Here is a 23,528-nt window from a genome sequence, read left to right as displayed (position 1 = left end):
GCCAATGATGTCCGGGAGTCAGACTCTGCAGAGAAGATGGAGCTGGAGGAAGACCTGGTCTCTGGACCAGATGAAGAAGAAAAGATAACAGAGAAGATATCACTCAAGAATACAGGAATTTAGGTGCACTACTATGGTAGATGTAAACAATGTAAACACACTGTGTTGAGGGATAGCCAATGTCATTGTTTACATCTACCACAGTAGTGCGCCTAAATTCCTGTATTATTCTAATTGTTACACATCTACACCATCTATCTGGTGTAGGATCCTATTGTGGCACTTGCAGTCTGTTGCAGGCATCCCCCATTGTATGCATTTTTATGCTGGGGATTGCCCCTAGCAACAGACCACAAGGGCAGGATCTGCTCCCCCAGCATAAATGCACACCTGCATTTGGGGTTGAGCACCTCCAGCCATTTGAGACCACGTCTTTGTTGTTGTTTAAGATATCACTCAAGTCAGAAGACTTCACTCAGGTCATTATACCATTCTGTATTCTCCTGAGTGTCCCATCAGAGCTGTAGTCACTTGTAAGTCTGCAGTGATGATGGGTAAAACTGTGTCAAATCTGTGTATCTCCAGCTGTTTAAGATATCACTCAAGTCAGAAGACGTCACTCAGGTCATTATACCATTCTGCATTCTCCTGACTGTCCCATCAGAGCTGTAGTCACTTGTAAGTCTGCAGTGATGATGGGTAAAACTGTGTCAAATCTGTGTATCTCCAGCTGTTACAAAACTACAACTCCCACAATGCCTGAGGCTCTCCAGACATGATTTATTACTTTTTATTTTTTATAAATTTTTCTAATAAAATTTTTTGAATTTTTCTTATTCTCTTTCTTACATATTCTTTTTGTTTTCCTTTTGTTAATAGATACTCATCTATTTTGCCCCTGTTGTGTAGTCCTGTGCATGGGAGGCGTGATGGGATGTTCACTGTGGTAGCGCCGGCACTTGGGGTTAATGAATACAAAGTTTATTTACGCTTGTTGTTATGGATATGTGATCACATGACTACTCACGTGTCCCAATTGAGACACGTGGGCCGTCACGTCTCACGCTGCGCTTAATGCGCAGCGTAGTGATGTTTGTATTGTAGTAAGGAGGGCGGGCGGAAGTGATGCAAGAAATCTTGCGGTCATGTGAGTAGTTATGGCACTTTTGGTTATACACAATACCGGAAGCTGACGCAGAGGACGGAAGTCCACGCCAACTATCGGGATCGGCAGATGGGAGACCCTGATGCACACCTGAAAGGTATGTTATGATCAATAGGTATATAAAAAGAGATATATGGTAGTTATTTACAACACCCCTGAGGAAGTCACAGTGTGACGGAACGCGTGGGGCTCTGGCATCCCGTCTGGTATCAGCATTATAATTCTTTGTCTGTGGTCTGTTGTGGCTCGTACCTTGTTCAATATTGTTATTTTTTTATACATATTACGTATTGTGATTAAGGAGGGTCACTTATTACCTATCTTGTGATTGTTTTATGCCTGCTATTTCCACAGTCAGAATTATTTATGCATAATCTGTACCCTGTAGACGGGATAGTGTGGAGGGGGGGTTCATGGCTCCTCTCCCATGTTGTGTGCTCTAGTTTTTAATTGATTTTAGCCTTTGCTCTTTTTCTATTGTTATGATATAATCTAATAAAATATAAAATTTTTCATAATTGGTGTGCGCTTTTTGCAGTGGTTAGTGTTGTTGGTTTAGATGATGGGAGTTTTAGCTTTCCAACACCCGGAGAACCACTTCAAGCCAGGTGATCATTGGGGGTCCCCCGCCAAAAAAATGGGCTGCTTATTCTAAAATGCCTGGGCCCTGGGGGAGGTAGGGGGCACCGAGGTAAGTTTTTGCATCGGGGCCTTGTGGTATCTAGCTATGCCCCTGGTTGTTACCCTAGGGGCAGATGGCATTAACCCCTTGAATTCGTGATGCCAGGGCGTGGTTTAACCCCTTAAGGACTCAGGGCTTTTCCGTTTTTGAACTTTCGTTTTTTCCTCCTTACCTTTTAAAAATCATAACCCTTTAAATTTTCCACCTAAAAATCCATATTATGGCTTATTTTTTGCGTCACCAATTCTACTTTGCAGTGACATCAGTCATTTTACCCAAATATTCACGACAAAACGGGAAAAAAAATCATTGTGCGACAAAATCGAAGAAAAAACGCCATTTTGTAACTTTTGGGGGCTTCCATTTCTACGCAGTGCATATTTCGGTAAAAATGGCACCTTATCATTATTCTGTAGGTCCATACGGTTAAAATGATATCCTACTTATATAGGTTTGATTTTGTCGTACTTCTGGAAAAAATCATAACTACATGCAGGAAAATGTATACTTTTAAAAATGTCCTCTTCTGACCCCTATAACTTTTTATTTTTCCACGTACAGGGCGGTATGAGGGCTCATTGTTTGCGCCGTGATCTGAAGTTTTTATCAGTATGATTTTTGTTTTGATCACTTTTTATTCATTTTTTAATGGTATAAAAAGAGACCAAAATACGCTTTTTTGGACTTTGGAATTTTTTTGTGCGTACGCCATTGACTGTGCGGTTTAATTAACAATATATTTTTATAGTTCGGACATTTACACACACGGCGATACCACATATGTTTATTTTTATTCTTATTTACACTGTTTTATTTTTTTTATGGGAAAAGGGGGGTGATTCAAACTTTTATTAGGGAAGGGGTTAAATGACCTTTATTAACACTTTTTTTTAACTTTTTTTTTGCAGTGTTATAGGTCCCATAGGGACCTACAACACTGCACACACTGATCACCTATGCTGATCACTGGCGTGTATTAACACGCCTGTGATCAGCGTTATCGGCGCTTGACTGCTCCTGCCTGGATCTCAGGCACGGAGCAGTCATTCGTCGATCGGACACCAAGGAGGCAGGTAAGGGCCCTCCCGGTGTCCTGCAAGCTGTTCGGGATGCCGCGATTTCACCGCGGCGGTCCCGAGCAGCCCGACTGACTAGCCGGGATACTTTCACTTTCGCTTTAGAAGCGGCGGTCAGCTTTGACCGCCGCTTCTAAAGGGTTAATACCGCACATTGCCGCGATCGGCGATGTGTGGTATTAGCCGTGGGTCCCGGCCGTTGATGAGCGCCGGGACCGACGAGATGTGATGCGGGGTCGCAGCGCGACCCCGCTTCACATCGCAGGAGCCGGCGCAGGACGTAAGTATACGTCCTGCGTCGTTAAAGGGTTAACCTAAAACCACCTGAAGGTATGCCACTGGATCCTGGGCTAGTCACAGGGGCAATAAAGACTCTGATACCAAGTTATGGACAGCGGTAACTGCATGTCAAACTTAAAGGCTAACATGGGCCAAAAAAACAAGGTTTAAATTTATGTGGGCCAAATCCAAAAAAGGACGTAGTAACGTCAACCCTTGAATTCTGGAAGCGTGACGTGAGCGAACGTCAATACGAGGCCCCCACATTAGGTGCAGTATAGTTACCCCACATTAGATTGGCAGTATAGTTCCCCACCATTAGGTTGGCGGTATAGTTCCCCCACATTAGGTTGGCAGTAAAGTCCCAGTTCCCCACATAAGGTTGGCAGTATAGTTCCCCCACATTAGGTGCAGTATAGTTCCCCCACATTAGGAGCAGTATAGTTCCCCACATTTGGTTGGTTGGCAGTATAGTTACCCCACATTAGGTGCAGTATAGTTCCCCCAAATTAGGTGCAGTATAGTTCCCCCACATTAGGTGCAGTATAGTTCCCCCACATTAGGTGCAGTATGTCCCCCACAGACATACAGCCTCCAACCATATACAGTGTATGGCTGGAGGCTGTATGCCTGTGTACTGCCCCACTTCAGTGCTCTGACCACCACTCCTCCGGTCCGGCCACAGCAGTAGGTCCCGGGACCGGAGGAGCGGTGGTCTGAGCACTGAAGCTGAAGTGCCGCTGGTCACTTACCATGCTGGCCAGCACGTGTCTTCCACCTCCATGTTCCACTCCTCTGCGCCTCCGTTGCTATGGGCGCATGCACGGGATGTCAGTGACGTCCCAGCATGCGCTATCTCCCGGCGGCCCCTGTGTTTTTAAACGTAACGCGGGGCCGCTGAGAGTTGACGGGGGTATCCCTGTGTCCCGAAAACATATTTCGGGAAACAGGGTTGTCCTTAATAGTGATGGGGGGATCCGCCACTGCAGGGCAAGCACCGGCTCTGCTCGGGCCGCAAAAGTATTCATTGTGGGCCGCATATTCGACACCCATGCACTAGAAGATGCCGGCATTCCCTCCTCCGGGGTTGGTGGCCGGTCTCCATCATCCTCGGGCAGCGGGACGTGGTAGCAGGCCTCTTCGGCCCTGATGGAGATGCACTGTAGACATTCAATCTGCCAGCTCCTGAAATAGGTAGAGTCAGCTTTCCGGGCCTCCGGTGCCATCTTGGGAGTCTCTGCACGTGTGTTTGCCTGTTATGCCATGCTGTTCCTCTTACTGACTTATGGCAAACTGAGAGGTTCCGGCGGCGCTTCTCCTTTTATGCAGGGCTTCAGGAAAATGGCCACCTGACAGAAGTGCATCAGCGGTGCAGTGCTGGCTTCCGCTCACCCGGGAACAAGGGGCAGATCTTCACAGTTCCACTTCAGCATTGATAGAACAACATGGTTTCCACGCCCAGGGGCAGGACGCTGACCAGCACGAGACATTTTTGCGCGCTTCTCCAGCACATCTTTAACCCTTGCAGGTACAGGCAATACTTGGCAGCGTAACATAGTTTCTGATCTGATCTTGCACATGGTTTTCACGACTTCAATACTGTTCCAAATAACAGGCACCTTCCCCTCTTTTTCACAAGCGCTTCTGGTAAAACACATTTCATAGACAAAGTCCCATACACTTTTTGGGGCAGAATTAAATCGCATCAGCATGCGGTTTTTGCAGACAATATTGGACACAGTTCAGACTATGGGGGGAAGACTTGTGGCATAAGGAGCACACCCTTATCCTGTTCGTGACACCAAAAGTTGTGGTAGCGGGGTGTCATGAGGACAGATGTTGTTACCCTAGGGGCAGATGGCATTAACCCCTTGTATTCGTGACGCCAGGGCGTGGTTTAGCCTAAAACCACCTGAAGATAGACAACTGGATCCTGGGCTAGGCACGGGGGCAATAAAGGCTCTGAGGGCAAGTTACGGACAGTGGTAGTTTTACTGAGGCTAGACAGTTGGTAAAGTCTATACAGTTCACCCAGGGCCCCAGGAGGTGACCAGTGACACAAGGACTTGTAGTAGAAATGGACAATTGAATGCAGACCACACTGACTTCACAGATGACAGGGTCTGACTTGACTTGACTCATAAAGCTGTGACTTTAACTTACTTGACTTGATGGTGGCTGCAGGACTTGGCTTTGAGGTCTCCAACACTCTGGACACACACACACACACACACACATTAGGCACGACTGCTCTAGACCTCAGCTTAGCAAAAGAGCAGAGTTGAAAGAGAGAAAAGCTAGCTCCACCCTGGGGGACTAGCAGGGAGCCCATAGGTCACTCTTGGGATCACCTGGTCACTGGTACCTCCTGGGTAACAATCACATGACATATCACATGGTATAACTCTTAAAGCAACATTATATTTTAAAACACTTTACATGGTAAAACATATTCACAGTGGGGAGAAAAGTGCAGGGGGCCTTGGGTACACTGAAGGAGACTGTCTGACAGGACAGCAGGAGCACGGGGTAACACCTCCCGTACTGGGCCACCACACTAACAAGAGATATCAGAAATAAAAACGATGGATTGATGCATATCTTCGACTTCGTGAGTAACTTAATTGTAAAGATGTCTATGCACCTAATGCAAACCACGATGTACAGGTACACTCTAAATAAGTCAGATAGAAAGCGAACGCTGAACCCAATGATTGTTGTACCACCGCAAAGGATAGAGTTCAGGAAATGAGATTGTCGGAATTACATCATTATCATTATTTTGTCTTCTTTTGCAGGGAAAGCGGCATAAGGGAAGAAAGCTACTATTATATTTTATTGAACTGCTTCATTCCCACAGCCATGAGAATCATAAAGCATCAGTAAAATGGCTTAGTGACCTTGTCAGTAAATGATTAATCAACAATGAATGGAAAGGAGATAACCAACAATGTTCCTTTTCTTGTGTTCACAAGAGGATTTCAGAAGCAAAAAAAAAGAAATTAAATGGGCACTGTCATGAAAAATAATTTTTGATATGTTGTAGTACTCAAGTACTACAACATATCTCTAATATACTTTTATAAAAAAAAAATGCTTTTAAAACATTTTAAAAGCAATTTGAAATTCGGCCACTAGGGGGCGCCCTCCTAGTGGCCGAATGCAGTGCGGAGTGACGTCACTGCAAAATTCCGACTGATTCCGGCAGGGCATCAGTCGAAATTTTGCGCAGGCGCAGTAACAGCCAGGGCTCCGCATCGGCTTCCCGCACTCGCCGACGGCCCTGCTGCAAGGTGCGGGCGGCGCGGGGGGTTGGCTGCTACAGCAAGGTGCGGGAAGTGCTGCTCCAAGGTACGAGGGGGATGGGGGGAGCTGCTGCAAGGTGCGGGGGGATGGGGGGCGCTGCTGCAAGGTACGAGCGGGATGGGGGGCGCTGCTACAAGGTACGGGGGAGGATGGGGGGCGCTGCTGCAAGGTACGGGTGGGGGGGGGGGGGGATGGGGGTTGTTTGGGTTTACTTACCGAGCGGCAGGAAGAGTCTCCCCCGCACCCGTCCCTCCCGCATCGGCTCCTGGCTCACTCCTTCCCCCATGAAACTCCTGTCCTGGGTGCCTCCAGTTGTTTTACCACTACAACTCCCAGCATGCCCTGACAGCCAATAGATGTCAGGGCATGCTGGGAGTTGTAGTGGTGAAACAGCTGGAGGCACCCTGTTGGGAGAACTAAGGGCGGAAGTCCCCCCCAGCAGGCATCAGTGACGTGGTGCCTGCTGGGGAAGTCTGCCTGGTAGTGAGCATACTACTAGGCAGACAAAATGCCATTTTAAAAATAGTAAAAAAATAAATAAAGGCAGGGAGGGTGTTAGGGATAGAAGTGCAATAGGCAGGGACAGAAAGAAAAAAAATCATGATGGTGGGAGCTACCCTTTAAGGAGTGGCTTTTGATGTAAAGATCCAATTTTATTCTAAACTGTATAGTGGTGATAAAGGGTAAAATTGGATCAGCTAGACAGCCAGTCTAAAATATATTTGCTCCAAGATCTTCACATATGTTAAAAGTTTTAAGGCTCTCACTGTTATCTGAAGTATCCCTTCTCACTCCAGCATACAAAGGCATACTTCGCTTGGAAAAGTATGGATGTGAGGAGAGAGGTGTAACCAGCTACCAGACACCTGAACGAAAAAGGTCAGTATTAGGGCTGAGTCACACGTGCCATATTTTGCTGCATATTTTCTATGTTTTTCTATATTGACTTTAATGGGTAGGAAAATATGCAAGCAAAATACGGCACGTGTGACCCTACCCTTACAATTCAATTAGCCTGGAGGCCCCATATACTAAAGAAAGACAACTGGTCTCAGCAAAAAAGTGATAGATTTAGATGACTTTTTTGTAATATGTATGGGGACCTTAAGACTCAAGCTCCCCGTGTCATCCCTCTCTCCAAAGACAATGCATCATCCGCTACTGTCTCAGGAGTCTTGACTAATGTAGTTTAGAAGGTCTAGCCCCACCCCCTGAATGATGTCATCACCTCAAACCAGCCCCTACAGCCTACATCTCCCTCTCCCTGTCATACACACATACAAATATATCTTTATTGGGATATTTAGGGAATATGGTGTGTGGTTACAGCATGCTGCCTTGTGCTGAACAATGTCTCAGGCAGAGGAGCAGACATATACCGTATTTTTCGTCATATAAGAGTCACCTCATTTTATAGGATAAAAATCTAGAAAATAAAGATTCTGAACTAAATACAATGTAAAGTATAGGACAGTGATCTTCAACCTGCGGACCTTCAGATGTTGCAAAAGTACAACTCCCAGCATGCCCGGACAGCCAATGGCTGTCCGGGCATGCTGGGAGTTGTAGCTTTGCAACATCTGGAGGTCCGCAGGTTGAAGACCACTGGTATAGGAGGTAGTACTCGCGTGTCCCCGCCGCTCTGGACCCGTCACCGCTCGTCACCACTGCCCTGGATGTCGCCCTCCATCGCTGTCGCCGCGTCCCCGGGGTGTCCCTGTCACACCGGAACGTCTCTGCTGCCCCTTATCCTCGCTCTCCGTCGCCGCCATGACGTCGCTACGCACGCCGCTCCTATTGGATGACGTGACTGCGTGCACGATGACGTGATGATGACGAAGGAGAGCGTCGGCCATGCAGGGGATCCCGGCACAGAGCAGACACCGAGGAGGCAGGTAAGGTCCCTCCCAGTGTCCTGTAAGCTGTTCGGGACGCCGCGATTTCACCGCGGCGGTCCCGAACAGCCCGACTGAACAGCCGGGTTAGTGTTATTTTCGCTTCAGACGCGGCGGTCAGCTTTGATCGCCGCGTCTGAAGGGTTAATACAGGGCATCACCGCGATCGGTGATGTCCTGTATTAGCCGCGGGTCCCGGCCGTTGATGGCCGCAGGGACCGCCACAATAGGTGTGTATTCCCCTTATAAGACGCACTAACTTCCCCCCTCAACCCCCCCCCCCCCACAGTTTTGAGGGGGAAAAAAGTGCGTCTTATACGGCGAAAAATACGGTAATGATTGTGCAGTAGTCTGCAGTGAAATGAGATGTTCTGCAGGAACATAGTAGAGGAGTAGGCAGAATGGAAGGACAGTAATGAGGAGCAGAAAATAAACATTGCTTTCTGCTCAAGTACGATTAGGAAGTTCAGTACTAAGACAATGATTTTGGTGGTTTCAGAACAGGAGCAGACAGGTTAGAAATATCTATAAACTTTATTCAGATACTTCATTATAACTATCCAGTGTTTTTTAAACATTTTATATATTAACCTTTCACGTGTGCTCAGGAGAAATAGCACAATTTCTGGGCTTTATATAACTTGTATGTGGTATTTTTCACTAGTTTTCACCTTTGCAGACTCCAGTGGCGTCTCCAGCTGTCAATTATTTTATTTTATTTTTATATTGGGGGGGGGGGTCGAGTGTCACTGGGGGCCAGGAAAAAAGTGGGTGGGGGTAGGAATTATTACAACGCTACATTTATACACTGTTGGCAGCATGGGGGGGTTTACTCTGATGCTCCCATTGACTTCAAAGGCAGCTTCAGGATGTATCCACGTAGAAAAGAAGTGACATGTCACTTATTTTTTGTACAGTTCCCTGTCTCCCACAGAAGTCAATAGAATCAGGGTTTTCAAAGCTGACAGTGCATGCTTTTTGGCACAGAAACTGGTGCAGCTTATGCACCAAAAAACATGCAGATTATGGGGGAGATTTATATATATACCTATGTAGAGGAAGAGTGGTGCAGTTGCCCATAGTGACTATTCCGATTGCCTATTTCATTTTTCAGAAGAAATGAACAAAGCTGTTTAATTGGTTGCTATGGGCAACTGCACCACTCTTCCTCTACACAGATTTTGCTAAATCTCCCCCTATGCCTATGTGAACAAGCCCTTGAAGGGTTTTTTCCATATCATCAAGTTATCCTATATCCATAGGATAGGAGATAACAAGCAAATGTTTGGTGGATGGAGTGGTAGACAGGCGCAGTCCGTAACATTCATTCTGAATTCCCATCCCACTCACCTTTCCTTCCGCTCCTGCGTCAACACCAAGGCCTCCTCCGGCACAGAAACTCTCAGCAGCGCTTACCCTGCATGCAGTGCGTCATGACATCATCTCAGTGTGCGGTGTGTGCAGTAAAAAGAGTATCACCTGAGTATCACCAAAGCCAGGCTATATCAGTGGATGGCTGATCCCACTGTATAATTCTATGCCATAGGCATGGCATTATACAGTAAATGCAATCTGATGATTGCATATAAAAGTCCCCTATGGGGACTTAAAAAGTGTAAAAAAAATAAAATAAAATACATTTCTAGGATTATATAAAAACTGCTCCCCTAATAAAAAATCAAATTCCCCTTATTTTCTCATTTTACAAAAAAGAGAAAAAAGTAACATATTTGGTATCGCCACGTGCCTAAATGTCCAAGCAATTAAAACATTATGTTTATGATGCTGCATGGTAAACAGCGTAAACGTAAAAAATACTAAACACCAAAAATACTGATTTTTAATCACATCATATATTGGAAAAAAATAATAAAAAGCGATCAAAAAGTCCCATCAAAACTGATAAAAAAGTACAGATCACGGCACAAAAAATGATCCCTTCTACATCCCTGTATACAGAAAAATAAAAACGTTATAGGGGTCAGAAAGTGACCATTTTATGTTTGCCAATTTTGTTAAAAAAAGTTTTAAAAGTTTTTAGTGCAGTAATAGAAAAGCTATATGAATCATTTTAATTGCATTAACCTAGAGCTAATGTATCATTTTTGCCATAAAGTGCACTATGTAAAAACAAAACCCCCCAAAAAGTTGCAAAATTGCTGTTTTCTTATAAAATTCCGCCCACAAATATTATTATTTTTTTTTTATGGTAAAGTGAAAGATGTCATTACAAAGTACAATTGTTTGCGCAAAAAATGAAAAAATGAAAGTCCAAAATGGGCTTCGTCCAGGGGTACTCTGGTGGAAAAAAAATTTTTTCAATCAACTGGTGCCAGAAAGTTAAAAAGATTTGTAAATAACTTCTATTAAAAAAGCTTTACCTTTCCAGTACTTTTTAGCAGCTGTATGCTACAGAGGAAATTATTTTCTTTTTAACTTTTTTTTTTTTTTTGTCTTGTCCACACTGCTCTCTGCTGACATCTGATGCCTGTATCAGGAACTGTCCAGTGCAGGAGAAAATCCCCATTGTAAACCTATGCTGCTCTGGACAGTTCCTGAGACGGACAGAGGTGTCAGCAGAGAGCCCTGTGGACAAGACAAAAAAGAAATTCAAAAAGAAAAGAGTTTCCTCTGTAGCATTCCTCCGCTAAAAAGTACTGGAAGGGTAAAGATTTTTAAAATAGAAGTCATTTATAAATCTGTTTAACTTTCTGGCACCCGTTGATTAAAAAAAAAAAAAAAAAAAAATTCCACCGGAGTACTCCTTTAAGGGGTTAACGGGTTAATTGCATAAATCCACACACGCCACTCACTGTTTCTGAGGATTGCTGTATGATATAAATGCCTCTTTATAAGCAGGAAAAAAAATGTATTGCATTAAACTTTGTGTCCTTTTACCATGGTTCACAAGGGCTCTAATAAATGAGTTTATTGAAAGGAAGGCCTTAAAATACACATCAATGGCTTTCAAAGAGAAGCAGCTGTTACAAAGCTTTATGGACTTTACCCCCATTCTGGACAGGCTTGCCTGCTGTCAGGTCTTTATATTACACCCTGCACTGCAGAAATATGGCAACGACGCGTATAAGGATTGGACACAACATCATGGATGAGGGCATGTACAGCGCCTGAAACACATTGATGTCACCACTGTGTCTGTGTTTTTACCTGTGTGCAGTAAACTTCACCTCCTGACAGGTGCCAGGAGACACTGTGAGGCAAAACTCTGGCTTAAAGGGGTACTCCACTGGAAAACATTTTTTTTAATCAACTTACTTCTATTAAAACATATTAATCCTTCCAATACTTGTCAGCTGCTGTATGCTCCACAGGAAGTTATTTTCTTTTTGGATTTCCTTTCTGTCTGACCACAGTGCTCTCTGCTGACACCTCTGTCCATATCAGGAACTGTCCAGAGCAGGATAGGTTTGCTATGGGGATTTGCTCCTACTCTGGACAGTTCCTAAAATGGACAGAGGTGTCAGCAGCACTGTGGGCAAACAGAAAGGAAATTCAAAAAGAAAATAACTTCCTATGGAGCATATGACAGCTGATAAGTACTGGAAGGATTAAAATGTTTAAATAGAAGTAATTTACAAATCTGTTTAACTTTCTGGCACCAGTCAGTTGATTTAGAAAAAAATGTTTTCCAGTGTAGTACCCCTTTAACCCCTTAAGGATGCAGGGCGTACAGGTACGCCCTGACGTCCTGGTACTTAACCCCCTGAGGACCAAGCCCATTTTCACCTTAAGGACCAGGCCAATTTTATTTTTGCGTTTTCGTTTTTTCCTCCTCGCCTTCTAAAATCCATAACTCCTTTATATTTCCATCTACAGACCGATATAAGGCCATATGAGGGCCATTTTGGAGGGTTTTGTTTTCACACTATACACTTTACGGTAAAAATGACATGTGTTCTATATTCTGTGGGTCAATACGATTAAAATGATACCCATGGCTAGATACTTTTATATTTTTGTATCGCTTAAAAAAAATCTAAAACTTTTTGTACAAAATCAGTAATCTAAAATAGCCCTATTTTGACCACCTATAACTTTTTCATTTTTCCATCTGTACTTTTTATCGATACCACATTTGAATATATAACATTTTTAGATAATTTTTTATAATTTTTTTTTTTTTATAAAATGTGACAAAAAAGCAGCATTTTTGGACTTTTACGTTTTTACATTTTTTATGTTTACGCCATTCACCGTACGGGATAATTAACATCATATTTTGAAAGTACGGACATTTACGCACGTGGCGATACCAAATATGTTTATAAAAAAAAATGTTATGCTTTTTGGGGGTAAAATGGGAAAAACTGACAATTTTCATTTTTATTGGGGGAGGGGATTTTTCACTTTTTTTTAAACTTTTTTATTTCATTTTTCAACTTTTATTTTACACTTTTTATGTCCCCATAGGGGACTATCTATACCAATCCTTTGATTGCTAATACTGCTCAGTGCTATGTATAGGACACAGCACTGATCAGTATTATCGGTCATCTTCTGCTCTGGTCTGCTCGATCGCAGACCAGAGCAGAAGACCCTGGAGACGGCCGGAGCCAGGTGAGGGGACCTCCGGCCGCCATGCTGGATGATCGGATCGCCGCGGCAGCGCTGCGGGCAATCCGATCATCCATTCATAGTACCGCACTGCCGCAGATGCCGTGATCTATATTGATCACAGGATCTGAGGCGTTAATGCCGGACATCCGCACGATCACAGATGTCCGCCATTACGGGCAGATCCCAGCCGGAACCTGCCGTGTATGACGCGAGCACCGTTACAATGCTCGCGGTCATACACAGGACATAAATGTACATCCTGGTGCGGGAAGTCCCGCCAAACCAGGACATACATTTACGTCCGTGGTCGTTAAGGGATTAAAGGGGTTTTCCATGAAAAAAAACTTTTTTTATACATCAACTGGCTCCAGAAAGGGAAACAGATTTGTAAATTACTTCTATTAAAAAAAATCTTAATCCTTTCAGTACTTATGAGCTGCTGAAGTTGAGTTGTTCTTTTCTGTCTAAGTGCTCTCTGATGACACCTGTCTCGGGAACTGTACAGAGTAGAAGCAAATCCCCATAGCAAACCTGCAGTTCCCGAGACAAGCAGAGATGTCAGCAGAGAGCACTGTTGCCAGACAGAAAACAACAACTCAACTTCAGCAGCTGATAATTATTGGAAGGATTAAGATTTTTTTAATAGAAGTAATTTACAAATCTGTTTAACTTTCTGAAGTCAGTTGATCTAAAACTGTACCTATACGTCCTGAGTCCTGATAATGGGGTTTAAACCATTCTCACAAGCAGAGAATGGGTTAAACCCTGTGGGTCCCGGTTGCTACGGACAGCCAGGACCCACGGCTAATGCTGGGCACCGACAATCGGGCCGATGCCCGGCATTAACCCTTTAGACGCCGCAATCAAAGTTGATCAAAGTTTTAGGCTAAGTTTCTACTTGTTTTTTTTTTTTCTTTTTTAAACTCTAAGAAAAACGCCGAAAAAAACGCTGCGGCCAGATGTTAGCTGTAAATCAATGAGAAATCGCTAAATTCTTTTTCCACTTAACTTTGGCATTTTTTTCAGGCGGTTTTTATTCTCTTTTGGACTTTAGCGATCCAAAAAGTGATGGAGATACCTTTTTTAATAACATTTCGTAGGGTACCATTTAAAAAAATTATAAAAAAAGATACAGTAGTGATGGAAAAAATTGTATTTAACGAAATGTATCTTTTTTACACCTACATGTTTATTAATTTTTAAACAGGGATCAATTTATGTGTGTGGGCAGGGCACTAAAAATATATAACAATAATAAAAATGTATTGTGTGTGTGTTTTTCACTTTTTATTCTTTATTTTTTAGGTGGTACTACTACTCCCAGCATGGGACACACACTGCTCCATGATGGGAGTAGTAGTACCTGTACTAATAGACAGATTGCCCATTGCTATCCTCCTGTATAATGTATAGATGCGGCCAGCCGCTCTTCTATGGTCCCCTGCACTGACGAATATATACACCTATTCATTTATCCAGCCAATCACAACTCTCTGTGGGAAATATGAATAGGTGTATATATACGTCAGTGCAGGGGACCATAGAAGAGCAGCCGGCCGCATCTATACATTATACAGGAGGATCACAGTGGGTGTCAGGAGTGACATCTGCTGTGAAATTTCCTTAAATGCAGGTACTACAGCTCCCAACATGGAGCAGAGCGTGCTCTGATGGGAGTAGTAGTACCTGCTGTTAAGGACAGATCACAGTGGGTATCACTCCTGACATTTGCTGTGATCGTCCTTTCTATTGCAGAGATGTGGAGCGGCTCTATATAGCGCTCGCATCTCTGCACTATACTCCGGCCAGTGATATGAATAGAACATCACTCATTCATATTTCCCTCAGAGCTGTGATTGGCTACAACCATCCGGCCAATCCCCACTCTGGGCGGAAAATATGAATGAGTGATGTTCTATTCACATCATTGGCCGGAATATAGTGCAGAGATGTGAGCGCTGTATAGAGCCGCTCCGCATCTCTGCTATATTATGGATGATCGCATCGGGCGATGTGTCTATTAGTACAGGTACTACTACTCCCATGACGGAACATTCTATTCCATGCTGGGAGTAGTAGCACTACCTAAAAAAAAAATAGAGAAAAAAAGGGGAAACAAACACACTATATTAAAAAATTAATTAAAATTTTGTTATAAAAAATATAAATTTCATTACATACATTTAGTTTCCATCACTACTGCATCCTTTTTTTTTTTTTTTTTTTGGTACCCAACAAATTTTGGGCACCAAAAATAAAACACCAAAGGGGCCAAAAATGCAATTTCCACACAAATGAAAGAACACCAGGAAAAACGGCAGATGCAGGAAATTGCGTTTTTTTTTTTTTAGGCGTTTTTTCAAACCAAAAAACGCAGGACAAAAAACCAAGTAGAAACTTAGCCTCAACCAAACAATTCCTTCAATATTCCCACTAAATCACTTATTTTATAGTTTCCACACCATATTATTGCAATAGTACAAATCCTCACCAAATATTCACTGCTTAATGTAACAGCAGGAATAGCTATCGTATTTCTCATACTGAATGGTCCATGTGTTTGCAGTTAGTAGATGTGTTGTGCTAATGGTACAATGTTCTATTCTTTGCAGTTTTCTGAAATCTTCTTCATGGCTGTATTACAGTGCACCTGTTACAAATGTAAAGAGAAGACAGACAGTATATGGGCCAAACTGATATTCATGAGAATACTACTAATAAACTGACTAGGCACAATGTCATAATTTACAGCATAAAATAGTAAGTCTGTTTGGGCAACAGGTGTACCGTACGGTTCTGTATGTCTGCGGAATTTCTATGTAATTTTTTATTTTTATAGAGACCATGAAACTACTGGCAATCATTACAATGTATTCGGAAAATCTTCAGACCCTTTTCCTATTTTTCACATTAGCTATATTAAGGCCTTGTGCTAAAATAAAATAAAAATGTATGTTTTCCCCATCAATCCAAACTTTTTACGCCATAATAAGAATGTAGGAAGCCTATTTGGCTGAATTTGTGCGAGGGGGCGTGAATTCCCACGCCCCCCTGCACCTAGAGGCGGGGTCTTGCTGGAGGCACCACTATTAAACGCCCCCGCAACACACAGGCGGGGCGTACGTGGTTTTCAGGCACTTCGGCGGTCGTCCAGCGTGCAGAGGTCCCACCACGAGAAACCCGGTCTCCGGCCTTATGTCTCAGTCAGGCACCACCACACGCTCCAGGTTCCCGGAGAGGACCAGAGCTCCGTCCCCGGTTTCCCCACTCAGGTCCCCTCACCGCCCTCTGCGAGGCCCCCTGCCACCCCCTTTTGCCGTGTCACTCTACTGGGCCGGGCGAGACACGGAAGAGCGGGCGGCCGCAGGCGGCGGACATAGTCAGAGCCTCTGCCAGGCGGCCCAGATTGCTTCCCCAAGAGTACCCCCCCCCACTCCCGGGGGCCCGAGCGGCGAGACCAGCGTCCCCACGCTCCGGAGCGTATCCGCCGGGCCACGGGGGGGGGCGGGGCCCACCGCCGTCTAGGTGCTCGCCGGGCCCTCACCTGGTTACGACCCGGGTCTCCTCCTCGGCCGCGGGAGGGGGCGGAGCCCACGTCCAGCACGGTGCCCGGTCCGGTCCGCACGTCGGGCTCTCTTCCGCCTCCTCGCTCCCCGTGGTCCCGGTCGGCAGGATGCGGCGTTCTCCCCGGCTGCATCTGAGTATAGGCACTCTTAGCTTTATTCCGTCACAGTTCACGCACAGCGTTCTGCCGTGCAGTCACTCGTAGCATTCACACCGTGCACTCACTCATAGGTTCACCATGCAGCCGCTCATAAGCGTCATACCAGGCAGTCGCCCACAGCTTCTTGCAGTCCACTCACTCATATCATTGATATTGCACTGTCACTAGGCGCTCATACCCTTACCATCTCATTCTGTGCCATCTCCTTAGCGTTTCCACCATGCACCTACTCTCAGCACTCATACCATGCAGTCACTCCTAGACCGTTCCACACGTAGCTTCTCACGATACATGTACTCATGGTTTCACACCGCACACAACACGTATACGGTTCATACAGTCACAACATTCACCACTCTTACGTAATGTCAGTACTACACCGCCCGCCGTTCTTACTGAACCTACGCGCATGCATTTCACACCACGTATAAACATTCAGAAATTTCATCCTGCACAACAGGCGCTCTTAGCGGCACACGCAGGGCATACAGTTATAGTGTTGTATAGAGCACACACGTCATAGTGCTTCATTCACAGGTTACTCAAGTTCAGGGTCACTTGCCGCAAGCACAGTCACATCATTGTACAAATACACGCTCACAGTCTCAGATACAGTAGGTACAGTCGGGGTACCGTGTACGGTATGTACGCTCTTGGTGTCATTTACAGTGAGTACAGTTGTTGTTGCATTCAATTCACACGCCCAGTCGCACATAGTGGGTACAGTAGTATCACACACAGTACACACGCTCACTCTGTTACATGCAGGGAGTACAGTCACATTGTCGCATATAGCACACAAGCTCACAATGGTTATGCTGCGAGTGCAGCGGTAGTACGGTCACAGTTCATATGATAGTTCCATGCAGTGGGTACAGTTCCGTTTTACACGCAGCACATACGTACATCACGCCACATACTGTGAATACAGTCGTAGTGCCAGACGTTCACAATTGCAGCACCACACCGTGCCCATCATGGTCATTTCGCACTCACATGTGCCGCTGCGTCAATTTCAGGCGCTCGCGGCTTGCACGGAACGCACACTCACAACCATCGTCGTGTCTAGCTCCACACTGTGTTGCCGCACTTTGCTCATAGCTACTACTGTTTCATACGTACAACCTCACTCGGCACACCACACTCACGCTCGTAAACTTCTCACGGTTCAGATATTCTCAGGTGGCACTGTACAGTCACATATAGTTACCCTGCACATGGCGGTACCGGCGGTTGGTCCCTGTAGTTGACATGCCACATTCACGTTACCATAGTAACTGCTCAGTCTCAGCCAAGCATTCGCATCTTGCCATGCTCGCCAGTCACCTAGCTTGTACTAACGGTTTATTGTTGTTGCGGACACGTCATTCTGCACATTTCATGCCACGACACAAGTGGTATACACCCACTCCACCTGCCACGTCCTGCAGGAAGAGCCGCTTCCCATTCCTTGTTACTGTCATGTCTTCTGAATACAACATCACGACACATAGGTGGTTGTTTCCTCATCACACCTGCCACGCCTGCAGGGGACAGCACTTCGCAGTGGCTGCTACTGACACTCCTTCAGAGCTACGACACCACGAAACACGGATGGTGGGCGTAGCCCTCATGCCCCCAGGGGGTTGCGCCGAGCAGCCATGGTTATAGACACCGTCAGATCACACACACTTTAAAAAATAAATAAATAATAATAATATAAAATAATGGGAAACATGTACACTCACGCATGTACTTCTCGACACGTACCCACTGTTTCCATGTCACTTTCATCACTCTTGTTGCTTACCACAGTTACTCGTTCCACACACCGACGCTGCTACTGACACGTCTTCAGAGCCTCGCGCGTCCTCTCACCCACCAAGTTCCCAGGTCCGACTCGCTCCAGTCGGGGTCCTGGTAAAGTCCGTTGTTCCTGACTCTGCTTCAGTGCAATATGACTCGTCACACATAGGCAGTGGGTCAACTGTTGGCTGACACATGGTCAGTGGGGGCCCCTGCGTATGCTGTTCTGACTCTTCTTCAGCGCAACAGCATACACTTAGTCTCATTTTCACGACACCATGCATACATCATGTCAGGCACTCAGCGGTCTTTCACTCCCGCTAAAATAAATAAATAAATAAATAAAATAAAATAAAAAGGAAGCATGCACACTCTTATATATGTACGTCGCAACACGTACCCGATGATCCATGTTTTACTTTCACCTCTTTTGTTGCTTACTACAGTTACTCGCATCACACACTGACGCTGCTACTGACACGTCGTCAGAGCCTCGCGCGTCCTCTCACCCACCAAGTTCCTCAGGTTGGACTCTCTTCAGTTGGGGTCCTGGTGAAGACTGTTGTTCCTGACTCTGCTTCAGTGCAACATGACTCGATACACTTAGGTATGTGGGTCAACCGGCTGGCTGACACGTTTTCAGTGGGGACCCCTGCGTAGGCTGTTCTGACTCTTCTTCAGCGCCACAGCATAGTTTCACAGCTTAGTCTCATCTCGCGTCACCGCGCATAGATCATGCCAGGCACGAAGCTGCCATTCACTCCCGCAGTACGGAAAAAAAAAATAAATAAATAAATAAATAAAATAAAAAAATAAAATAATAATAATAATAATAATTCAAATAAAAATGAATATGAACCCAGGGGTTGCATACCATCTCCACCTGCCACGTCTGCAGGGAGATTAATAGGCTTCGTCAGTATTTCCCCAAACACAGGTCGTAGAGTTACTATGTCATGACTCATAGGCGGTTTATTTCACGCATCAATCTGTCTTGTCCGCGCATGTCAGCATCACATTAACAGCTATCTCTTCCACAGACACGAGGGCACTCTTAGACCTGTCACGCCACAGGCACGAGGATCGAGTCAGACTGCCTTTCCAGGCACAGCAATATTGCAGAGACCTGTCACATCCACAGGCACAAGGGTATGCGAGACCTGTCAGGTTACAGGTACGACAGTCACATATAGGCCTTCCACAGGCATGAGAGCATGCAGGACCTGTCAGAATCTACAGGCTCGATAGTCGTGTAGAGGCCGGTCTTGTCTGCGGACACAGTGGTTCTGTTGATGCCTGTCTGCAGGCATGGCGGTCCTTAGGCTTAATTTGTTACTGGTATCTGTCGAGAATGCAAGCGTGATCAGGGCTGGGAGGCCCGTCGTTCGCTACTGGTCATTACCTCGGAGACTATATTCGGGACGGTATGTTGGCAGGGCAGGATATGGCTCACAGTACAGTCCAGCCAACTCTTCATATCTCTACACAATGAATTTTTGCCACTCTTTAGCAGGGACAGGAGGACGTGTTGCCCGGCAAGCTCTATCGGTTCCCCTTTTCGGCATTTACACAGTGAGCATGCCAATATGAACGAATCAGCTAGCACGTAGTCAGGCCCCGTTCCAGGGCTGGGCCGTGACGCAGTAGGCGTCTCCAACATATTCTCTGTCAGACATATTGTCAGACACTGCCCCAGGTGGTCGCCAGCCGGCAGGCACAACTCTCTTGGTTCCTTGAGTCTAGCATGTACAGCTTGGGGGAAGATAGACATGACGAATTTTGGTGTTGGTTATTATGGTTAGGGATGTTATCAACTCTACTTCTTGATTTTTTGCCCTCTATAGGCGTGCCCTCATACGCGGTTTCGGGCACAATTCAACCGCTTTGCCAGTCATTTATTGATATAAGTACATAGGTTTGTATGCAAGGTGCAATCACAAGTACGGAACAACGCAAGCCGCTTGGTAAGTCAACGTTATGGTTTGCATAGTTCTGTTTCAGTCCTTGCCTTTACAAGCCCGAATGTAAGCCCTGAGCACAAGTAAAACAGAAGTATTTAGATCCTTTGCTATAACACTTGACATTTAGCTATGGGTCCTCCTATTTCTATGAGATCTTTCTACACCTTGATTGGACATCGTTTGGAAAAAACACCCCTCTCTATATAAGGAGTCACAGATTACTATGCATATCAGAGAAAAAATAAGCCAGGAGGCAGAAAAAAACACCGGAGTGCCCCTTTAATATCAACATAACAAAATGTGGAAAAAGTGAAAGAGTCTAAAAACTTTCTGTATATATATATATATATATATATATATATATATATATACACAACAATGGATTACCGCTCACCACACCCGCAACTGCTCCTTAGTCCGTGCTGCGGACACACCGGTACCGCCTTCGGCTCTCACAAATTTCAGCAAAGAAGATAGTCCGGCACAGAACTGTTGTTTGCAGTTAAGAACTCTGAACTTTATTTCAGTATAATGCAGTACACAGGATAATGTTTACTGCATTATACTGAAATAAAGTTCAGAGTTCTTAACTGCAAACAACAGTTCTGTGCCGGACTATCTTCCTTGCTGATATATATATATATATATATATATATATATATATACAGTACAGACCAAAAGTTTGGACACATCTCATTCAAAGAGTTTGCTTTATTTTCATGACTATGAAAATTGTAGATTCACACTGAAGGCATCAAAACTATGAATTAACACGTGGAATTATAGACATAACAAAAAAGTGTGAAACAACTGAAAATATGTCCTATTCTAGGTGGAAAGTGTCCCCAAGTGCAGTCACAAAAACCATGAAGATCTGCAAAGAAACTGGCTCCCATGCGGACCGCCCCAGGAAAGGAAAACCAAGAGTCACCTCTGCTGCGGAGGATAAGTTCATCCGAGTCACCAGCCTCAGAAATCGCAGGTTAACAGCAGCTCAGATTAGAGACCAGGTCAATGCCACACAGAGTTCCGGCAGCAGACACAACTCTAGAACAACTGTTAATTCATGGTAGAATATCTGATAGGAAACCACTGCTAAGGACAGGCAACAAGCAGAAGAGACTTGTTTGGGCTAAAGAACACAAGGAATGGACATTAGACCAGTGGAAATCTGTGCTTTGCTCTGATGAGTCCAAATCTGAGATCTTTGGTTCCAACCACCGAGTCTTTGTGCGACGCAGAAAAGTGAACGGATGGACTCTACATGCCTGGTTCCCACCGTGAAGCATGGAGGAGGAGGTGTGATGGTGTGGGGGTGCTTTGCTGGTGACACTGTTTGGGATTTATTCAAAATTGAAGGCATACTGAACCAGCATGGCTACCACAGCATCTTGCAGCAGCATGCTATTCCATCCGGTTTGCGTTTAGTTGGACCATCATTTATTTTTTAACAGGACAATGACCCCAAACACACCTCCAGACTGTGTAAGGGCTATTTGACCAAGGAGAGTGATGGGGTGCTGGCCTGGCCTCCACAGTCACCAGACCTGAACCCAATGAAGGCAAAAGGGCCAACAAGTGCTAAGCATCTCTGGGAACTCCTTCAAGACTGTTGGAAGACCATTTCAGGTGACTACCTCTTGAATCTCAACAAGAGAATGCCAAGAGTGTGCAAAGAAGTAATCAAAGCAAAAGGTGGCTACTTTGAAGAACCTAGAATATGACATATTTTCAGTTGTTTCACACTTTTTTGTTATATATATAATTCCACATGTGTAAATTCATAGTTTTGATGCCTTCAGTGTGAATCTACAATTTTCATAGTCATGAAAATAAAGAAAACTCTGAATGAGAAGGTGTGTCCAAACTTTTGGTCTGTACTGTATAGATGATAAATAGTATTGATTTTGCTATTAACATATGCCAAAATGTATGTCTAAAGATGCACTTATGATGTAAATGAAATGTGCCTTTAGGGACTCTGGATATTAGAATGTGCCTGTGGGTGTGCTGTAAATTAAAATTTACATGTAGTTATCATGTATATTACACTTAACATTGAAACTGCAATACCAAGAAGGACAAGCTGTAAGGATATACTGTACGATCACAGAAATCAAACCAAGTCAGTGCAGTATGGTTGTGCGAAGCCTCCTGTTCGTTGACATGCTACCTATCGCCACTTAGCACAAACAGAGGGGGAGATTCATCAAATTCTGTGTAGAGGAAAAGTGGAGCAGTTGCCCATAACGACCAATCAGATTGCTTCTTTTATTTTTCAGAGGCCTTTTTAGAAATGAAAGAAGCAGTTTGATTGGTTGATATGGGCAAATGCTCCAATCTTTCTCTACACTGGTTTTATGAAATCTCCCTTGTGCAGTTCACTATGCACATAAGTCAATGTATTAGCACTGCTCAACATTGTTTTTCCCAGTGTTTTGGAAAACAACTGGAATGACAGCAGGAGGTGCACAGAGGCAACCCTCTGCAAAGATACATCATCAGTTTGGAAGAATGGCACATAGTGGTCAATTCTGTACTGCAAGTGAAATTAGATATCACATACCAAGCTTAGTACGTTAAACTGTGTCTACACAAACCATCAGACATTGGGCAGAGAGCCTCCGGCAACCCAATCCACCAGTGTCATGTCTAGTCATGTATAGAATGTTATATATATATATATACATATATATATATATATATATATATATATATATATATATATAGTCAAATGTAATATGTATAGTCAACTGTCATAAAATGCAGTCGAATGTCATAAAATGCATAGTCATAGTCCATAAGTCATAGGTATGTTGTCATTATTATACATAGTCCTTATTCTCCGGTAATTCCATGGTTATTTTCACTTACACAAATCTAACAGAGCATGTATGGACATTAATACAGAGATATTGATCAGTTCTTGTCAACAAGCAGCCTGGATATGGACGTTAATTGCAATGCCCCAGGACTGCATGTGGCCCCGTAGCCGTTTCGCTCCTCAAAGCCTTCCAGGATGGACGTCGAGGGCGACTTTACTTAAGTAGGGGGTTTATGGTGTCCCAGAACGGGAT

The 23,528-nt window shown here is 44.5% G+C and overlaps 1 protein-coding gene across 1 annotated transcript in view; it reads right to left on the bottom strand.

Moving 5' to 3' along the window:
* GDAP1 (ganglioside induced differentiation associated protein 1) overlaps positions 1-23,528 on the bottom strand; it is a 72,220-nt gene that overhangs the window by 32,909 nt on the left and 15,783 nt on the right. The window contains exon 2 of the mRNA XM_056522173.1: positions 15,473-15,631. Within this exon, the coding sequence (XP_056378148.1) occupies positions 15,473-15,523 (51 nt within the window). The 5' untranslated portion in view covers positions 15,524-15,631. The remainder of the gene's footprint in view (positions 1-15,472; positions 15,632-23,528) is intronic.

This window comes from Hyla sarda, chromosome 5, assembly GCF_029499605.1.
Source record: "Hyla sarda isolate aHylSar1 chromosome 5, aHylSar1.hap1, whole genome shotgun sequence".
NCBI classification, from domain to species: domain Eukaryota; kingdom Metazoa; phylum Chordata; class Amphibia; order Anura; family Hylidae; genus Hyla; species Hyla sarda.
Note: the sequence above shows the minus strand (reverse complement) of the source record. Positions and strands in the feature narration are given on the sequence as shown.